This window comes from Mobula birostris, chromosome 20, assembly GCF_030028105.1.
Source record: "Mobula birostris isolate sMobBir1 chromosome 20, sMobBir1.hap1, whole genome shotgun sequence".
Lineage (NCBI taxonomy): Eukaryota > Metazoa > Chordata > Chondrichthyes > Myliobatiformes > Myliobatidae > Mobula > Mobula birostris.
In genome coordinates, this window is record NC_092389.1 from 14,003,053 (window position 1) to 14,017,054 (window position 14,002).

At 41.7% G+C, this 14,002-nt stretch overlaps 2 protein-coding genes across 2 annotated transcripts; both read right to left on the bottom strand.

Annotated features, from left to right (window-relative positions):
• Positions 1–2,646: 2,646 nt before the first annotated feature.
• LOC140185470 (uncharacterized) lies at positions 2,647–5,057 on the bottom strand. Its single transcript, XM_072238806.1, has 3 exons — positions 5,009–5,057; positions 4,452–4,578; positions 2,647–3,697 (listed from the first exon to the last, which is right to left on the bottom strand). Exons 1-3 carry the CDS (start codon positions 5,055–5,057, stop codon positions 2,797–2,799), a joined length of 1,077 nt encoding a protein of 358 aa, XP_072094907.1. The 3' UTR covers positions 2,647–2,796.
• A 5,312-nt stretch (positions 5,058–10,369) lies between these two features.
• LOC140185472 (uncharacterized) lies at positions 10,370–12,789 on the bottom strand. The gene is made up of 3 exons (XM_072238808.1): positions 12,732–12,789; positions 12,175–12,301; positions 10,370–11,420 (listed from the first exon to the last, which is right to left on the bottom strand). The coding sequence occupies exons 1-3, from the start codon at positions 12,778–12,780 to the stop codon at positions 10,520–10,522; spliced, it is 1,077 nt and encodes a 358-aa protein (XP_072094909.1). The 5' UTR covers positions 12,781–12,789; the 3' UTR covers positions 10,370–10,519.
• Between the last annotated feature and the right edge of the window lie 1,213 nt (positions 12,790–14,002).

Below are 14,002 nucleotides of genomic sequence, written 5' to 3' on the forward strand. Positions count from 1 at the left end.
CATCTTCAGGGAGCGGTGTCTCAGAAAGGCAGCGTCCATTATTAAAGACCTCCTGCACCCAGGGCATGCCCTTTTCTGACCGATACCATCAGGTAGGAGGTACAGAAGCCTGAAGGCACACACTCAGGATTCAGGAACAGCTTCTTCCCCTCTGCCATCCTATTCTCAACTGAACTTTGAAGCTTTGGACACTACCTCACTTTTTTAATATACAGTATTTCTCTTTTTGCACATTTTTTAATAATCTATTCAATATACATAATTGTTTTACTTGTTTATTTATTATCATGTTTTTATTTAATTTATTTTTTCCTCTCTCCCTGTGGATTATGCATTGCATTGAACTGCTGCTGCTAAGTTAACAAATTTCATGTCACATGCCAGTGATAATAAACCTGATTCTGATTCCGGTGTTGGAATGCATGGCACCATTTGCGGGCTGCTGTAGATTGTGTTGGCTGTTAATGCAAACATTTGTTTTGAAGTACAAGTGATACATAGATGGATCTGAATCTCACGGTGTCTAAGTTCAGGGTTGAACCCAGTTGGTGACACTGAGATGGATAGAAAAGGGGTTTGTTTTGTTGCTATTGTCTCTTCTAATTTGCTGTCGTTGCTCCTTGTGTTATTTATTGGAACATATTGGGCCAGTGATGTTGGTGATGGAATGCGTGGAAACAATTGCAGGCTGCCTCAGCACACCCTTGGGTTGTGTTGGGTGTTAACGCAAATAATGGAGGATGACCATGTGATAAATAAATCTGCATCTGTCTCTCTCGAAATGCCTTCTTTTCTGCTACACTGGATTATATGCATCCAGAAACTCTGTTTGCACCTGCTCCAATTCCATTCACTCTCACTCTCTGACCTTTTAATTGCACCTAGAGACTTGATTGTTTTGTATTTAATATTTCAATTATACTTGAGTAATCTTGTGTGTGTGTGTATATATACATACAAAAATATATATATAGTTTGATTTAAGTATTTTGTTCGTTTAAATAATTGTGTTGTTATATATGTGTGTATGTATGTGTGTGTGTATATATATATATATATATATATATATATACATATATATAAAATGATATATACAGTTTGATGAAGTAATCCTGTTCGTTTAAATAATTAATTACGGTTTCATGTAAAAATGCATTAATTGTAACTGTCATCACGCTATCACGTGATACAAGAGCGCCTCGCTTAAAGGCAAAGCGAGACCTATATTTCGGACTCTGTATCTTCCTTTGAATTACTTCAAGTTTTGAAGTTAGAAAACATAACGGTGCTGATTAGGTATTTTAAAACGAACCCGAGACCTCTACCAACCTGTTAAGCGTAGCGGGCCGTTCAAAATAAAGTAAACACAGCAGGTGCACCGTCGAGTGAAAACCCACCCCAACGTGAGGAGAGACGGCCGAATTTAAAGCGAATGCAGCCAGCACGTGCTTTTCGGAAGGGAACACACGATCGAGGTTTTTTTAAAATGGAGTAAACGGAAGAACTTGGGGATCATAAACTGTGAGTAGCGAGTGATACTACGCATTAAAAAATCAGAAATGGCTGGTTGCTTCGGAAAGATTGACGAGTTTGATTGCTCAAATGGCTCATGTACTGAACTATTGGGACAGTATTTTGATGCAAATGAAATAGCCAATGAGAAGCGAGTGCCAGTTTTGCTAAATGTATTGAGTTTAAAGGCATACAGTTTTCTTCGACGTTTGACTGCTCCGACCAAACTATCAAGTCTGAGTTTTGCCGCTATTGTAAAAGTGATGCAGGAACACTGAGAACCCAGGCCATTGTTTATTGCAGAACACTTTAGGTTTCATAAGCAGAATCAAAAAGAAGGGGAGCCCATTTTGGCATGGGTGGCTGAATTGAAGAGACTGCCTTCCATAATGGGCTTAATGATGCACTGAGAGATTGCTTAGTTTGTGAAATCTAAAAGAAAGTATTCATCAGCAGCTCCTAACTGAGGCGCAGCTTACGTTCCAATGAGCAGTGGAAATCACTGTTTCATTGGAAACCGCAGAAAAACAATTGAGTTGCAATCAGGAATGAAAGTGAGCATGAAGAATACTGAGATGCTGCAGTTGAAAACAGCCTGGCTGACCAAATTATGTTATTGTGGCAGTGGAATAGTTGAGAAGGAAAATAAATCAGCCATGATTGAATGCTGAAGCAGATTTGATGTGTCAAATGGCCTAATTCTGTTCCTATGTCTTACGGATCTTGCACTCCAGACATTGAAGTTAGCAGGTTCAGTGGCCTGCTGAAATGACCTGTTCAATAATACATACAGGATTGAAGTTATGTTAGAATCTTTGAAACACTGATTGAATTACTGATGTTAAGTATGGTCGAAAGACTTTATGAAGGCTGTCCAAGCTGCAGAAGGAGCAGATTTCCATCAAAGATATGGCAGAATAGGGCAGGTGTGATTTCAATAAGTATCTCCAAAAATTGCGTTGCACCAATGCTTGTCAGAGATATTTGCAGTAATTGGGGAAACGTGTGGGAAAATGGGATGTAGTGGGTTGGATGAATTGCTTTGTTTTGTGCAGTATGATTTACATAGTTCTAGTGATAACTATTTTTGACCATGTAAAACTTCTCAGATATTAAAGTTTTATTGCAGGTATTTTATAGTTCACACTCCAAAATTTCAGTATTTGATTTTAATACTTTTCAGTCGAAAAACAATAAATAATTTTGACATATTACCATTTGAGACAGCAAGAGGACCCCTGAGTCTTGACACACAGTTTGATAGAGCCACATTCTACATCTCAATTAGTTCTGCAGATGCTGCCAGAAGTTGCCCCATAAAGTGGTGAGCTGGGTCTGAAGATCCTGCTGAACATTGCCTCCATTCAGGACAAGTCTCTCCTGCATCTCCTTCACATTCTGACTGATGATTTGTTTCAGCTGCTCAGTGTAGGGAGCCAGGTTCTGATGGAACTCCTCGATTCCCTGGTTAACATTGGTGTTGAAATTTTCAATGAATGGGCCCAGGTTCTGGTCCATGTTCTCGTTAAGTTTAGCCTTCAGTTCGACGATGTAAGGGTTCAGCCTTTGGTTCAGAACATCCACATGCTCATTGACTTTTGCCTGGAGCTTCTCGGCATATGGTTCAACTATCTGGGACATTTCTCCAATTTGTTGGTTCATCTTGATCTGGAGATCCTTGGCATAGGGGGCCAAGCTATTGCGAAGCTCCTGGACATTCTCATTAAACCTGGAGCGGAATTCAGCAGCTTTGGCAGCCACATCCTGCCTGAGGGTGTCCATGTTTTCATCAATCTTCATCTGGAGCTCCTCAGCATAGGGAGTCAGGACTTCCCTCAGGTTCTCTGTGCTCACTTCCAATCTGGCCTGTAGCTCTTCAGTAAAGGGAGTCAACTTCTGCCGAAGTTCCTCTGCATTCTTATGCAGCTGTTGGCCCAGGTCTTCAGCAAAAGGGGTCAACTTCTGATGAAATTCTTCAATGTTCCTGCTGATCTTCCGATGAACTCCATCAGCAAAGGGAGCAAGTTTCTCCCTCAGGTCTTCCAGCTGTTCTCTTATCTGCTGGCGAAGGCTCTCAATGTCGACTGTCATCTTCTCATGAAGACCATCGGTGTAAGGAGCCAACTTCTGTCGGAGATCCTCAGCATAGTCATTGACAGTCTGCAGATTATCCTGAATAAGGCGACTGGAAAAGAAGAGACAGTTGTTTCTTATTCTCGTTACAGGAAAGAGATACATTTAGACAGAGCTACGTACAAGGCTGGTTCTGAAACAAATGTACACTGGAAAGGAGAGCTTCTAAAGGACATTTTGGATCACAAAATCTTCTAAGGATAACTGTAGATGTTCATTGCAGAGGGAGGATGTGAGTCACACAATAGTTTTCATTCAATCTATTATTACCTATCTGTTAAGTTTTGCTGGGTATCTGTTCCACAAGCCCTGATGAGTTTACCCCTTTTATCATTTATTCTCATTCTTGTTTGTTTTTAAACTTGCTGAGGAACATTCACTTTAATATTACAGCACAGTGGTTATGTTCCTGGTAAAACCAATCTACAAAACCATGACGATTAATCTGAAATAATGAATTCAGCTCCTCGTGAAAAACACTTACATTAGAGTAGATAAATAATACATCTGGAATTCAAGATATCACTTTTGTTATAGCAGATTGACTGTGTTATTATAGAAGTCCATAATGTCCTTAAGGGAAGGAAATCTGTGTCCATAGTTGAGACTTCACTGGCATCTTAAACTGGTCAATTAACAAATAGAGCTGGACAATAATGGTGGTGAGGATCAGATTCTATAAAATAATTGTAAAGAACCTCTCGGACTGTTGCAGTGCTCCAGTCCTAAGGCATGCCTGGCCAGCTCCTTGCTCAATAGACGTTGCTGATCTATTCTTAGTACCCATTAAAACCCCAAATGCTCACTTGAGTTGCTGTCCGATTTCTGTGCTCTGGATCAGCTCGACACTATCCTGGGCTTCCTCAGTCATTTGGCTGATGTAATTCCAGAAGGCATCTCGAACCTGATCTCCATTGCTCTCAGCCCGACAGCCTATGGGAAGGAAAATTTGAGGTGATCAGGGTAGGAACACAGCAGAAACATTCCGCAACATCTACTGTTCATTCAACCAAATGATGCGTAACAAGACTTCACTCTGTATCTTGCTGATCACTCCTCTTTGGGGGTATACTGTAGCTGAATGAGTCATTGAGTAAAATCCCAGGTCTTTGATTATTTGTAACGGGGACTTACAACAAACCCAGTAAGGGGAGGAACAAGTTGCACCCAGGAGCCGATGTGTGGAGGAATGGACAATGCAAGGGGCTCCAGAATTCAGATCAGAGCTAAAATCAGGTGCACATCAGTGAAGTGAAGCTAGTGCGTCCAAGGTCAATCAAGAACCAGCTTTGAAGACTGGAAATGGCAATAAAACCCAGTCATCGTCCCAGAATAAGAGAACAGGAATATTTGAATCTCATACCTGTGAGAAAGGCAGCAGCCAGAAGCAGGAGGATTGCTTTGGGAAACATGGTGGTGTTCTCAAATGATATTGAGTATGGCAGATTATTTCTGTATCCCTTTGCAGTCAATCTGTGAAAAGAAATAACGATCAGAGTTATTCCAGGGTTTAAACCCACATGGAAAATCTACCCGAGTATTACTGCCCCCTTCTGAACTCTATTTGTTATACATGGAGTCAGCATCCAGCCCTTTGAACCTGTTCAGTTATTGAGATCAAAGCTGATCTTTGAGCTCACCACCATTTTCCTGCACTGTATCAATATCACTAGGTGCCCAAGGCAACCAGAAATATATCCATATCTGCTTTGAATGAGCTCAGGGGCTGAGCCCTCCAGATTTCCAAAAACTGACTGACCTCTAATTTACAATATTCCTTCTTTTTGAAATCCTCAATGGCACACCCCTTACTCTGAAAATCTGACCCCACCCCAGGATCCTAAACTCTTCAGCTAGAGAAAGTATCCTCCATAAATCTAGCCTGTGACATGTCAATTATAAAACCATAAATCACAGGAGCAGAATTGAGCCTTTTGGCCCATCGAATTTGCTCGTCCATTCAGTCAAAACTGATTTATTTTCTCTCTCAGCCCCATTCTCTTACATTCTCCCCATAAACTTTGATGCCCTTACTAATGAAGAACCTATCAAATGCCCAGTGAATTATACCCTGTAACATTACAGAAACATAGAAAGCTGTTCTTCAGTTTCTATGCCTTGACCAATTGCCTGATCAGTGAAGCTGTCCATAGAGAGTAGTTAAAAGGATAAGCAGGCAAGCTCGCTGGGGTGGAGGAAAGTGAGCGTCAGGGCTCCTCTCACCTGTTTCTGCTGTGTTCTTCCAGGAGATCTGTATGGCAGCCCACAGATGCTCTCTCTATATAAGGGCACCTTATCAGTGGCTGATAACAAAGTTCACTCTATATAAGGGCACCTTATCAGCAGCTGATAACAAAGTTGGTACATTTGTGTTCTCGTGGACTTTCCCTGAAAACCAGGAGAATGTGGAGCTTCCAACAAGAATGTTACTCTGAACTGCTGCCTTCACCATGACTCCAACTCAACCTGAGAGGGCAAATTCCATTCAAGATTAATTTTTCATTCCAAAGGCCATGGTTTACTACCTCTGTAACATTAGATCACTCTATGGACTTGGGGTGAGGTATTTTTAATGACAGGGAGAGTCTGTCATCATTGGCAGCTGATTAGGTAACCTGAGGACTTTGATTCGAGATCATCAGCAAAGGAAGCAGATGGGAGATGTAGGAATAATGAGTTGCTGGCGTCTGGAATGAATATTTGTGGAGTGGATGGAAAGAGTCTCCCCTTGCCTCCGCAGATAGATCGACAGGAAGCAAATTGTATGGCCGCTGGGAAAGTGTGATGATTGGAATTAATTCCTTAGACAGAAATGCTGGGCCTAACAAGGTCCTGTCTGAGATAAAAGAATCTATGATTTTGTATCGTTTTACCTGCTAAGGCCTTAAAAGTTCTCCATGTGAACATATTCACACAAGACAATCACTGTTGCTTAAGCCTGCGACCTCATGGTCACAGAGTCACACAGCACAGAAACAGGCCTTTGGCCAATGGAGTCCTTGACAAACAACAGTCTACATTAACACTATATTAACTGCATTTTTAAATTCTTCCCACGTTCCATTCAAATCTCCCCATATTCTAACCATCTATCGGCAATTTACAATGTCCAATAACCTACCAACCTGTCTGACTTTGAGGTGTGTGAGGAAAAGGAGCATTTGAAGAAAACCCACTTTGCTTCATGTACAACGTGCAAACTGCACACAGAGCCCTGAGTCCACTGCGAATCCAATGGGGAAAACAAAGCCCAGTGTCTGTGAATCTACAAGTTCACTGGACGCTGGAGGCCCAGAGGCCTGTCCTGGGGTTGGGCAACGGTTTGTTTGTGTGTGTGGGAGGGAGGAACAGGGATTGTTTTGCTGTAGTTGTTTAGTTGCTTGTGTGTTTTGTCTTGCTCTGCCGAGCGTTGTGGGCATGTTAGGTTGGTGACTGCAGTCTGTGCGGATTGGTAAAAACATATCCTCCTCGCTGACGATCAACACTGGCGCACCTCGGGTGTGTGCTTAGCCCACTGCTCTATCTTTGTATACACATGACTGTGTGGCTAGGTATTAGCTCAAATACCATCTATAAATTTGCTGACGGTACAACCATTGTTGGTGGAATCTCAGGTGGCGACGAGAAGGCATACAGGAGTGAGATATGCCAACCAGTGGAGTGGTGTCACAGCAACAGCCTGGCACTCAACGTCAGTAAGACGAAAGAGCTGATTGTGGACTTCAGGAAGGGTAAGACGAAGGGACACATACCAATCCTCATTGAGGGATCAGAAGTGGAGAGAGTGAGCAGCTTCAAGTTCCTGGGTGTCATGATCTCTGAGAATCTAGCCTGATCCTTACATATTGATGTCATCATAAAGAAGGCAAGACAGTGGCTATACTTCATTAGGAGTTTGAAGAGATTTGGCATGTCAACAAATGCACTCAAAAACTTCTATCGTTGTACCATGGACACCATTCTGACAGGCTGCATCACTGTCTGGTATGGAGGGGCTACCGCACAGGACCGATAGAAGCTGCAGAGGGTTGTAGATCTAGTCAGCTCCATCATTGGTACTAGCCTACAAAGTACCCAGGACATCTTCAGGGAGCGGTGTCTCAGAAAGGCAGCGTCCATTATTAAAGACCTCCTGCACCCAGGGCATGCCCTTTTCTGACCGATACCATCAGGTAGGAGGTACAGAAGCCTGAAGGCACACACTCAGGATTCAGGAACAGCTTCTTCCCCTCTGCCATCCTATTCTCAACTGAACTTTGAAGCTTTGGACACTACCTCACTTTTTTAATATACAGTATTTCTCTTTTTGCACATTTTTTAATAATCTATTCAATATACATAATTGTTTTACTTGTTTATTTATTATCATGTTTTTATTTAATTTATTTTTTCCTCTCTCCCTGTGGATTATGCATTGCATTGAACTGCTGCTGCTAAGTTAACAAATTTCATGTCACATGCCAGTGATAATAAACCTGATTCTGATTCCGGTGTTGGAATGCATGGCACCATTTGCGGGCTGCTGTAGATTGTGTTGGCTGTTAATGCAAACATTTGTTTTGAAGTACAAGTGATACATAGATGGATCTGAATCTCACGGTGTCTAAGTTCAGGGTTGAACCCAGTTGGTGACACTGAGATGGATAGAAAAGGGGTTTGTTTTGTTGCTATTGTCTCTTCTAATTTGCTGTCGTTGCTCCTTGTGTTATTTATTGGAACATATTGGGCCAGTGATGTTGGTGATGGAATGCGTGGAAACAATTGCAGGCTGCCTCAGCACACCCTTGGGTTGTGTTGGGTGTTAACGCAAATAATGGAGGATGACCATGTGATAAATAAATCTGCATCTGTCTCTCTCGAAATGCCTTCTTTTCTGCTACACTGGATTATATGCATCCAGAAACTCTGTTTGCACTTGCTCCAATTCCATTCACTCTCACTCTCTGACCTTTTAATTGCACCTAGAGACTTGATTGTTTTGTATTTAATATTTCAATTATACTTGAGTAATCTTGTGTGTGTGTGTATATATACATACAAAAATATATATATAGTTTGATTTAAGTATTTTGTTCGTTTAAATAATTGTGTTGTTATATATGTGTGTATGTATGTGTGTGTGTATATATATATATATATATATATATATACATATATATAAAATGATATATACAGTTTGATGAAGTAATCCTGTTCGTTTAAATAATTAATTACGGTTTCATGTAAAAATGCATTAATTGTAACTGTCATCACGCTATCACGTGATACAAGAGCGCCTCGCTTAAAGGCAAAGCGAGACCTATATTTCGGACTCTGTATCTTCCTTTGAATTACTTCAAGTTTTGAAGTTAGAAAACATAACGGTGCTGATTAGGTATTTTAAAACGAACCCGAGACCTCTACCAACCTGTTAAGCGTAGCGGGCCGTTCAAAATAAAGTAAACACAGCAGGTGCACCGTCGAGTGAAAACCCACCCCAACGTGAGGAGAGACGGCCGAATTTAAAGCGAATGCAGCCAGCACGTGCTTTTCGGAAGGGAACACACGATCGAGGTTTTTTTAAAATGGAGTAAACGGAAGAACTTGGGGATCATAAACTGTGAGTAGCGAGTGATACTACGCATTAAAAAATCAGAAATGGCTGGTTGCTTCGGAAAGATTGACGAGTTTGATTGCTCAAATGGCTCATGTACTGAACTATTGGGACAGTATTTTGATGCAAATGAAATAGCCAATGAGAAGCGAGTGCCAGTTTTGCTAAATGTATTGAGTTTAAAGGCATACAGTTTTCTTCGACGTTTGACTGCTCCGACCAAACTATCAAGTCTGAGTTTTGCCGCTATTGTAAAAGTGATGCAGGAACACTGAGAACCCAGGCCATTGTTTATTGCAGAACACTTTAGGTTTCATAAGCAGAATCAAAAAGAAGGGGAGCCCATTTTGGCATGGGTGGCTGAATTGAAGAGACTGCCTTCCATAATGGGCTTAATGATGCACTGAGAGATTGCTTAGTTTGTGAAATCTAAAAGAAAGTATTCATCAGCAGCTCCTAACTGAGGCGCAGCTTACGTTCCAATGAGCAGTGGAAATCACTGTTTCATTGGAAACCGCAGAAAAACAATTGAGTTGCAATCAGGAATGAAAGTGAGCATGAAGAATACTGAGATGCTGCAGTTGAAAACAGCCTGGCTGACCAAATTATGTTATTGTGGCAGTGGAATAGTTGAGAAGGAAAATAAATCAGCCATGATTGAATGCTGAAGCAGATTTGATGTGTCAAATGGCCTAATTCTGTTCCTATGTCTTACGGATCTTGCACTCCAGACATTGAAGTTAGCAGGTTCAGTGGCCTGCTGAAATGACCTGTTCAATAATACATACAGGATTGAAGTTATGTTAGAATCTTTGAAACACTGATTGAATTACTGATGTTAAGTATGGTCGAAAGACTTTATGAAGGCTGTCCAAGCTGCAGAAGGAGCAGATTTCCATCAAAGATATGGCAGAATAGGGCAGGTGTGATTTCAATAAGTATCTCCAAAAATTGCGTTGCACCAATGCTTGTCAGAGATATTTGCAGTAATTGGGGAAACGTGTGGGAAAATGGGATGTAGTGGGTTGGATGAATTGCTTTGTTTTGTGCAGTATGATTTACATAGTTCTAGTGATAACTATTTTTGACCATGTAAAACTTCTCAGATATTAAAGTTTTATTGCAGGTATTTTATAGTTCACACTCCAAAATTTCAGTATTTGATTTTAATACTTTTCAGTCGAAAAACAATAAATAATTTTGACATATTACCATTTGAGACAGCAAGAGGACCCCTGAGTCTTGACACACAGTTTGATAGAGCCACATTCTACATCTCAATTAGTTCTGCAGATGCTGCCAGAAGTTGCCCCATAAAGTGGTGAGCTGGGTCTGAAGATCCTGCTGAACATTGCCTCCATTCAGGACAAGTCTCTCCTGCATCTCCTTCACATTCTGACTGATGATTTGTTTCAGCTGCTCAGTGTAGGGAGCCAGGTTCTGATGGAACTCCTCGATTCCCTGGTTAACGTTGGTGTTGAAATTTTCAATGAATGGGCCCAGGTTCTGGTCCATGTTCTCGTTAAGTTTAGCCTTCAGTTCGACGATGTAAGGGTTCAGCCTTTGGTTCAGAACATCCACATGCTCATTGACTTTTGCCTGGAGCTTCTCGGCATATGGTTCAACTATCTGGGACATTTCTCCAATTTGTTGGTTCATCTTGATCTGGAGATCCTTGGCATAGGGGGCCAAGCTATTGCGAAGCTCCTGGACATTCTCATTAAACCTGGAGCGGAATTCAGCAGCTTTGGCAGCCACATCCTGCCTGAGGGTGTCCATGTTTTCATCAATCTTCATCTGGAGCTCCTCAGCATAGGGAGTCAGGACTTCCCTCAGGTTCTCTGTGCTCACTTCCAATCTGGCCTGTAGCTCTTCAGTAAAGGGAGTCAACTTCTGCCGAAGTTCCTCTGCATTCTTATGCAGCTGTTGGCCCAGGTCTTCAGCAAAAGGGGTCAACTTCTGATGAAATTCTTCAATGTTCCTGCTGATCTTCCGATGAACTCCATCAGCAAAGGGAGCAAGTTTCTCCCTCAGGTCTTCCAGCTGTTCTCTTATCTGCTGGCGAAGGCTCTCAATGTCGACTGTCATCTTCTCATGAAGACCATCGGTGTAAGGAGCCAACTTCTGTCGGAGATCCTCAGCATAGTCATTGACAGTCTGCAGATTATCCTGAATAAGGCGACTGGAAAAGAAGAGACAGTTGTTTCTTATTCTCGTTACAGGAAAGAGATACATTTAGACAGAGCTACGTACAAGGCTGGTTCTGAAACAAATGTACACTGGAAAGGAGAGCTTCTAAAGGACATTTTGGATCACAAAATCTTCTAAGGATAACTGTAGATGTTCATTGCAGAGGGAGGATGTGAGTCACACAATAGTTTTCATTCAATCTATTATTACCTATCTGTTAAGTTTTGCTGGGTATCTGTTCCACAAGCCCTGATGAGTTTACCCCTTTTATCATTTATTCTCATTCTTGTTTGTTTTTAAACTTGCTGAGGAACCTTCACTTTAATATTACAGCACAGTGGTTATGTTCCTGGTAAAACCAATCTACAAAACCATGACGATTAATCTGAAATAATGAATTCAGCTCCTCGTGAAAAACACTTACATTAGAGTAGATAAATAATACATCTGGAATTCAAGATATCACTCTTGTTATAGCAGATTGACTGTGTTATTATAGAAGTCCATAATGTCCTTAAGGGAAGGAAATCTGTGTCCATAGTTGAGACTTCACTGGCATCTTAAACTGGTCAATTAACAAATAGAGCTGGACAATAATGTTGGTGGGGATCAGATTCTATAAAATAATTGTAAAGAACCTCTCGGACTGTTGCAGTGCTCCAGTCCTAAGGCATGCCTGGCCAGCTCCTTGCTCAATAGACGTTGCTGATCTATTCTTAGTACCCATTAAAACCCCAAATGCTCACTTGAGTTGCTGTCCGATTTCTGAGCTCTGGATCAGCTCGACACTATCCTGGGCTTCCTCAGTCATTTGGCTGATGTAATTCCAGAAGGCATCTCGAACCTGATCTCCATTGCTCTCAGCCCGACAGCCTATGGGAAGGAAAATTTGAGGTGATCAGGGTAGGAACACAGCAGAAACATTCCGCAACATCTACTGTTCATTCAACCAAATGATGCGTAACAAGACTTCACTCTGTATCTTGCTGATCACTCCTCTTTGGGGGTATACTGTAGCTGAATGAGTCATTGAGTAAAATCCCAGGTCTTTGATTATTTGTAACGGGGACTTACAACAAACCCAGTAAGGGGAGGAACAAGTTGCACCCAGGAGCCGATGTGTGGAGGAATGGACAATGCAAGGGGCTCCAGAATTCAGATCAGAGCTAAAATCAGGTGCACATCAGTGAAGTGAAGCTAGTGCGTCCAAGGTCAATCAAGAACCAGCTTTGAAGACTGGAAATGGCAATAAAACCCAGTCATCGTCTCAGAATAAGAGAACAGGAATATTTGAATCTCATACCTGTGAGAAAGGCAGCAGCCAGAAGCAGGAGGATTGCTTTGGGAAACATGGTGGTGTTCTCAAATGATATTGAGTATGGCAGATTATTTCTATGTCCCTTTGCAGTCAATCTATGGAAAAAAAAATAACGATCAAAGTTATTCCAGAGTTTAAACCCAGATGGAAAATCTACCCGAGTATTATTGCCCCCTTCTGAACTCTATTTGTTATACATGAAGTCAGCATCCAGCCCTTTGAACCTGTTCAGTTATTGAGATCAAAGCTGATCATTGAGCTCACCACCATTTTCCTGCACTGTATCAATATCACTAGGTTCCCATGGCAACCAGAAATATATCCGTATCTGCTTTGAATGAGCTCAGGGGCTGAGCCCTCCAGACTTCCAAAGTCCTGCTGACCTCTAATTTACAATATTCCTTCTTTTTGATGTCCTTAATGGCACACCCCTTGATCTGAAACTCTGACCCCACCCCGGGATCCTAAACTCTTCAGCCAGAGAAAGTATCCTCTATACATCTAGCCTGTGACGTGTCAGTAATAAAACCATAAATCACAGGAGCAGAATTGAGCCTTTTGTCCCATCGAATTTGCTCGTCCATTCAGTCAAAACTGATTTATTTTCTCTCTCAGCCCCGTTCTCTTACATTCTCCCCATAAACTTTGATCCCATACTAATGAAGAACCTATCAAACTCCCAGTTAATTATACCCTGTAACATTACAGAAACATAGAAAGCTGTTCTTTAGTTTCTATGCATTGACCAATTGCCTGATCAGTGAAGCTGTCCATAGACAGTAGTTAAAAGGATAAGCAGGCAAGCTCGCTGCGGTGGAGGAAAGTGAGCATCAGGGCTCCTCTCACCTGTTTCTGCTGTGTTCTTCCAGGAGATCTGTGTGCAGCCCACAGATGCTCACTCTATATAAGGGCACCTTATCAGCAGCTGATAACAAAGTTGGTACATTTGTGTTCGACTCGTGGACTTTCCCTGAAAACCAGGAGAATGTGGAGCTTCCAACAAGAATGTTACTCTGAACTGCTGCCTTCACCATGACTCCAACTCAACCTGAGAGGGCAAATTCCATTCAAGATTAATTTTTCATTCCAAAGGCCATGGTTTGTTACCTCTGTAACATTAGATCACTCTATGGACTTGGGGTGAGGTATTTTTAATGACAGGGAGAGTCTGTCATCATTGGCAGCAGGTTAGGTAACCTGAGACATTGATTCGAGGTCATCAGCAAAGGAAACAGATGGGAGATGTAGGAATAATG

Excerpts from the sequence above, each read along its gene's own strand:
- LOC140185470 (XM_072238806.1), bottom strand. The coding sequence starts at position 5,057 with ATGTTTCCCAAAGCAATCCTCCTGCTTCTGGCTGCTGCCTTTCTCACA. Across the intron at positions 4,579-5,008 it reads GGCTGCTGCCTTTCTCACAG|GCTGTCGGGCTGAGAGCAAT; the intron begins GTATGAGATTCA and ends TCCTTCCCATAG. Across the intron at positions 3,698-4,451 it reads GAAATCGGACAGCAACTCAA|TCGCCTTATTCAGGATAATC; the intron begins GTGAGCATTTGG and ends CTTCTTTTCCAG.
- LOC140185472 (XM_072238808.1), bottom strand. The coding sequence starts at position 12,780 with ATGTTTCCCAAAGCAATCCTCCTGCTTCTGGCTGCTGCCTTTCTCACA. Across the intron at positions 12,302-12,731 it reads GGCTGCTGCCTTTCTCACAG|GCTGTCGGGCTGAGAGCAAT; the intron begins GTATGAGATTCA and ends TCCTTCCCATAG. Across the intron at positions 11,421-12,174 it reads GAAATCGGACAGCAACTCAA|TCGCCTTATTCAGGATAATC; the intron begins GTGAGCATTTGG and ends CTTCTTTTCCAG.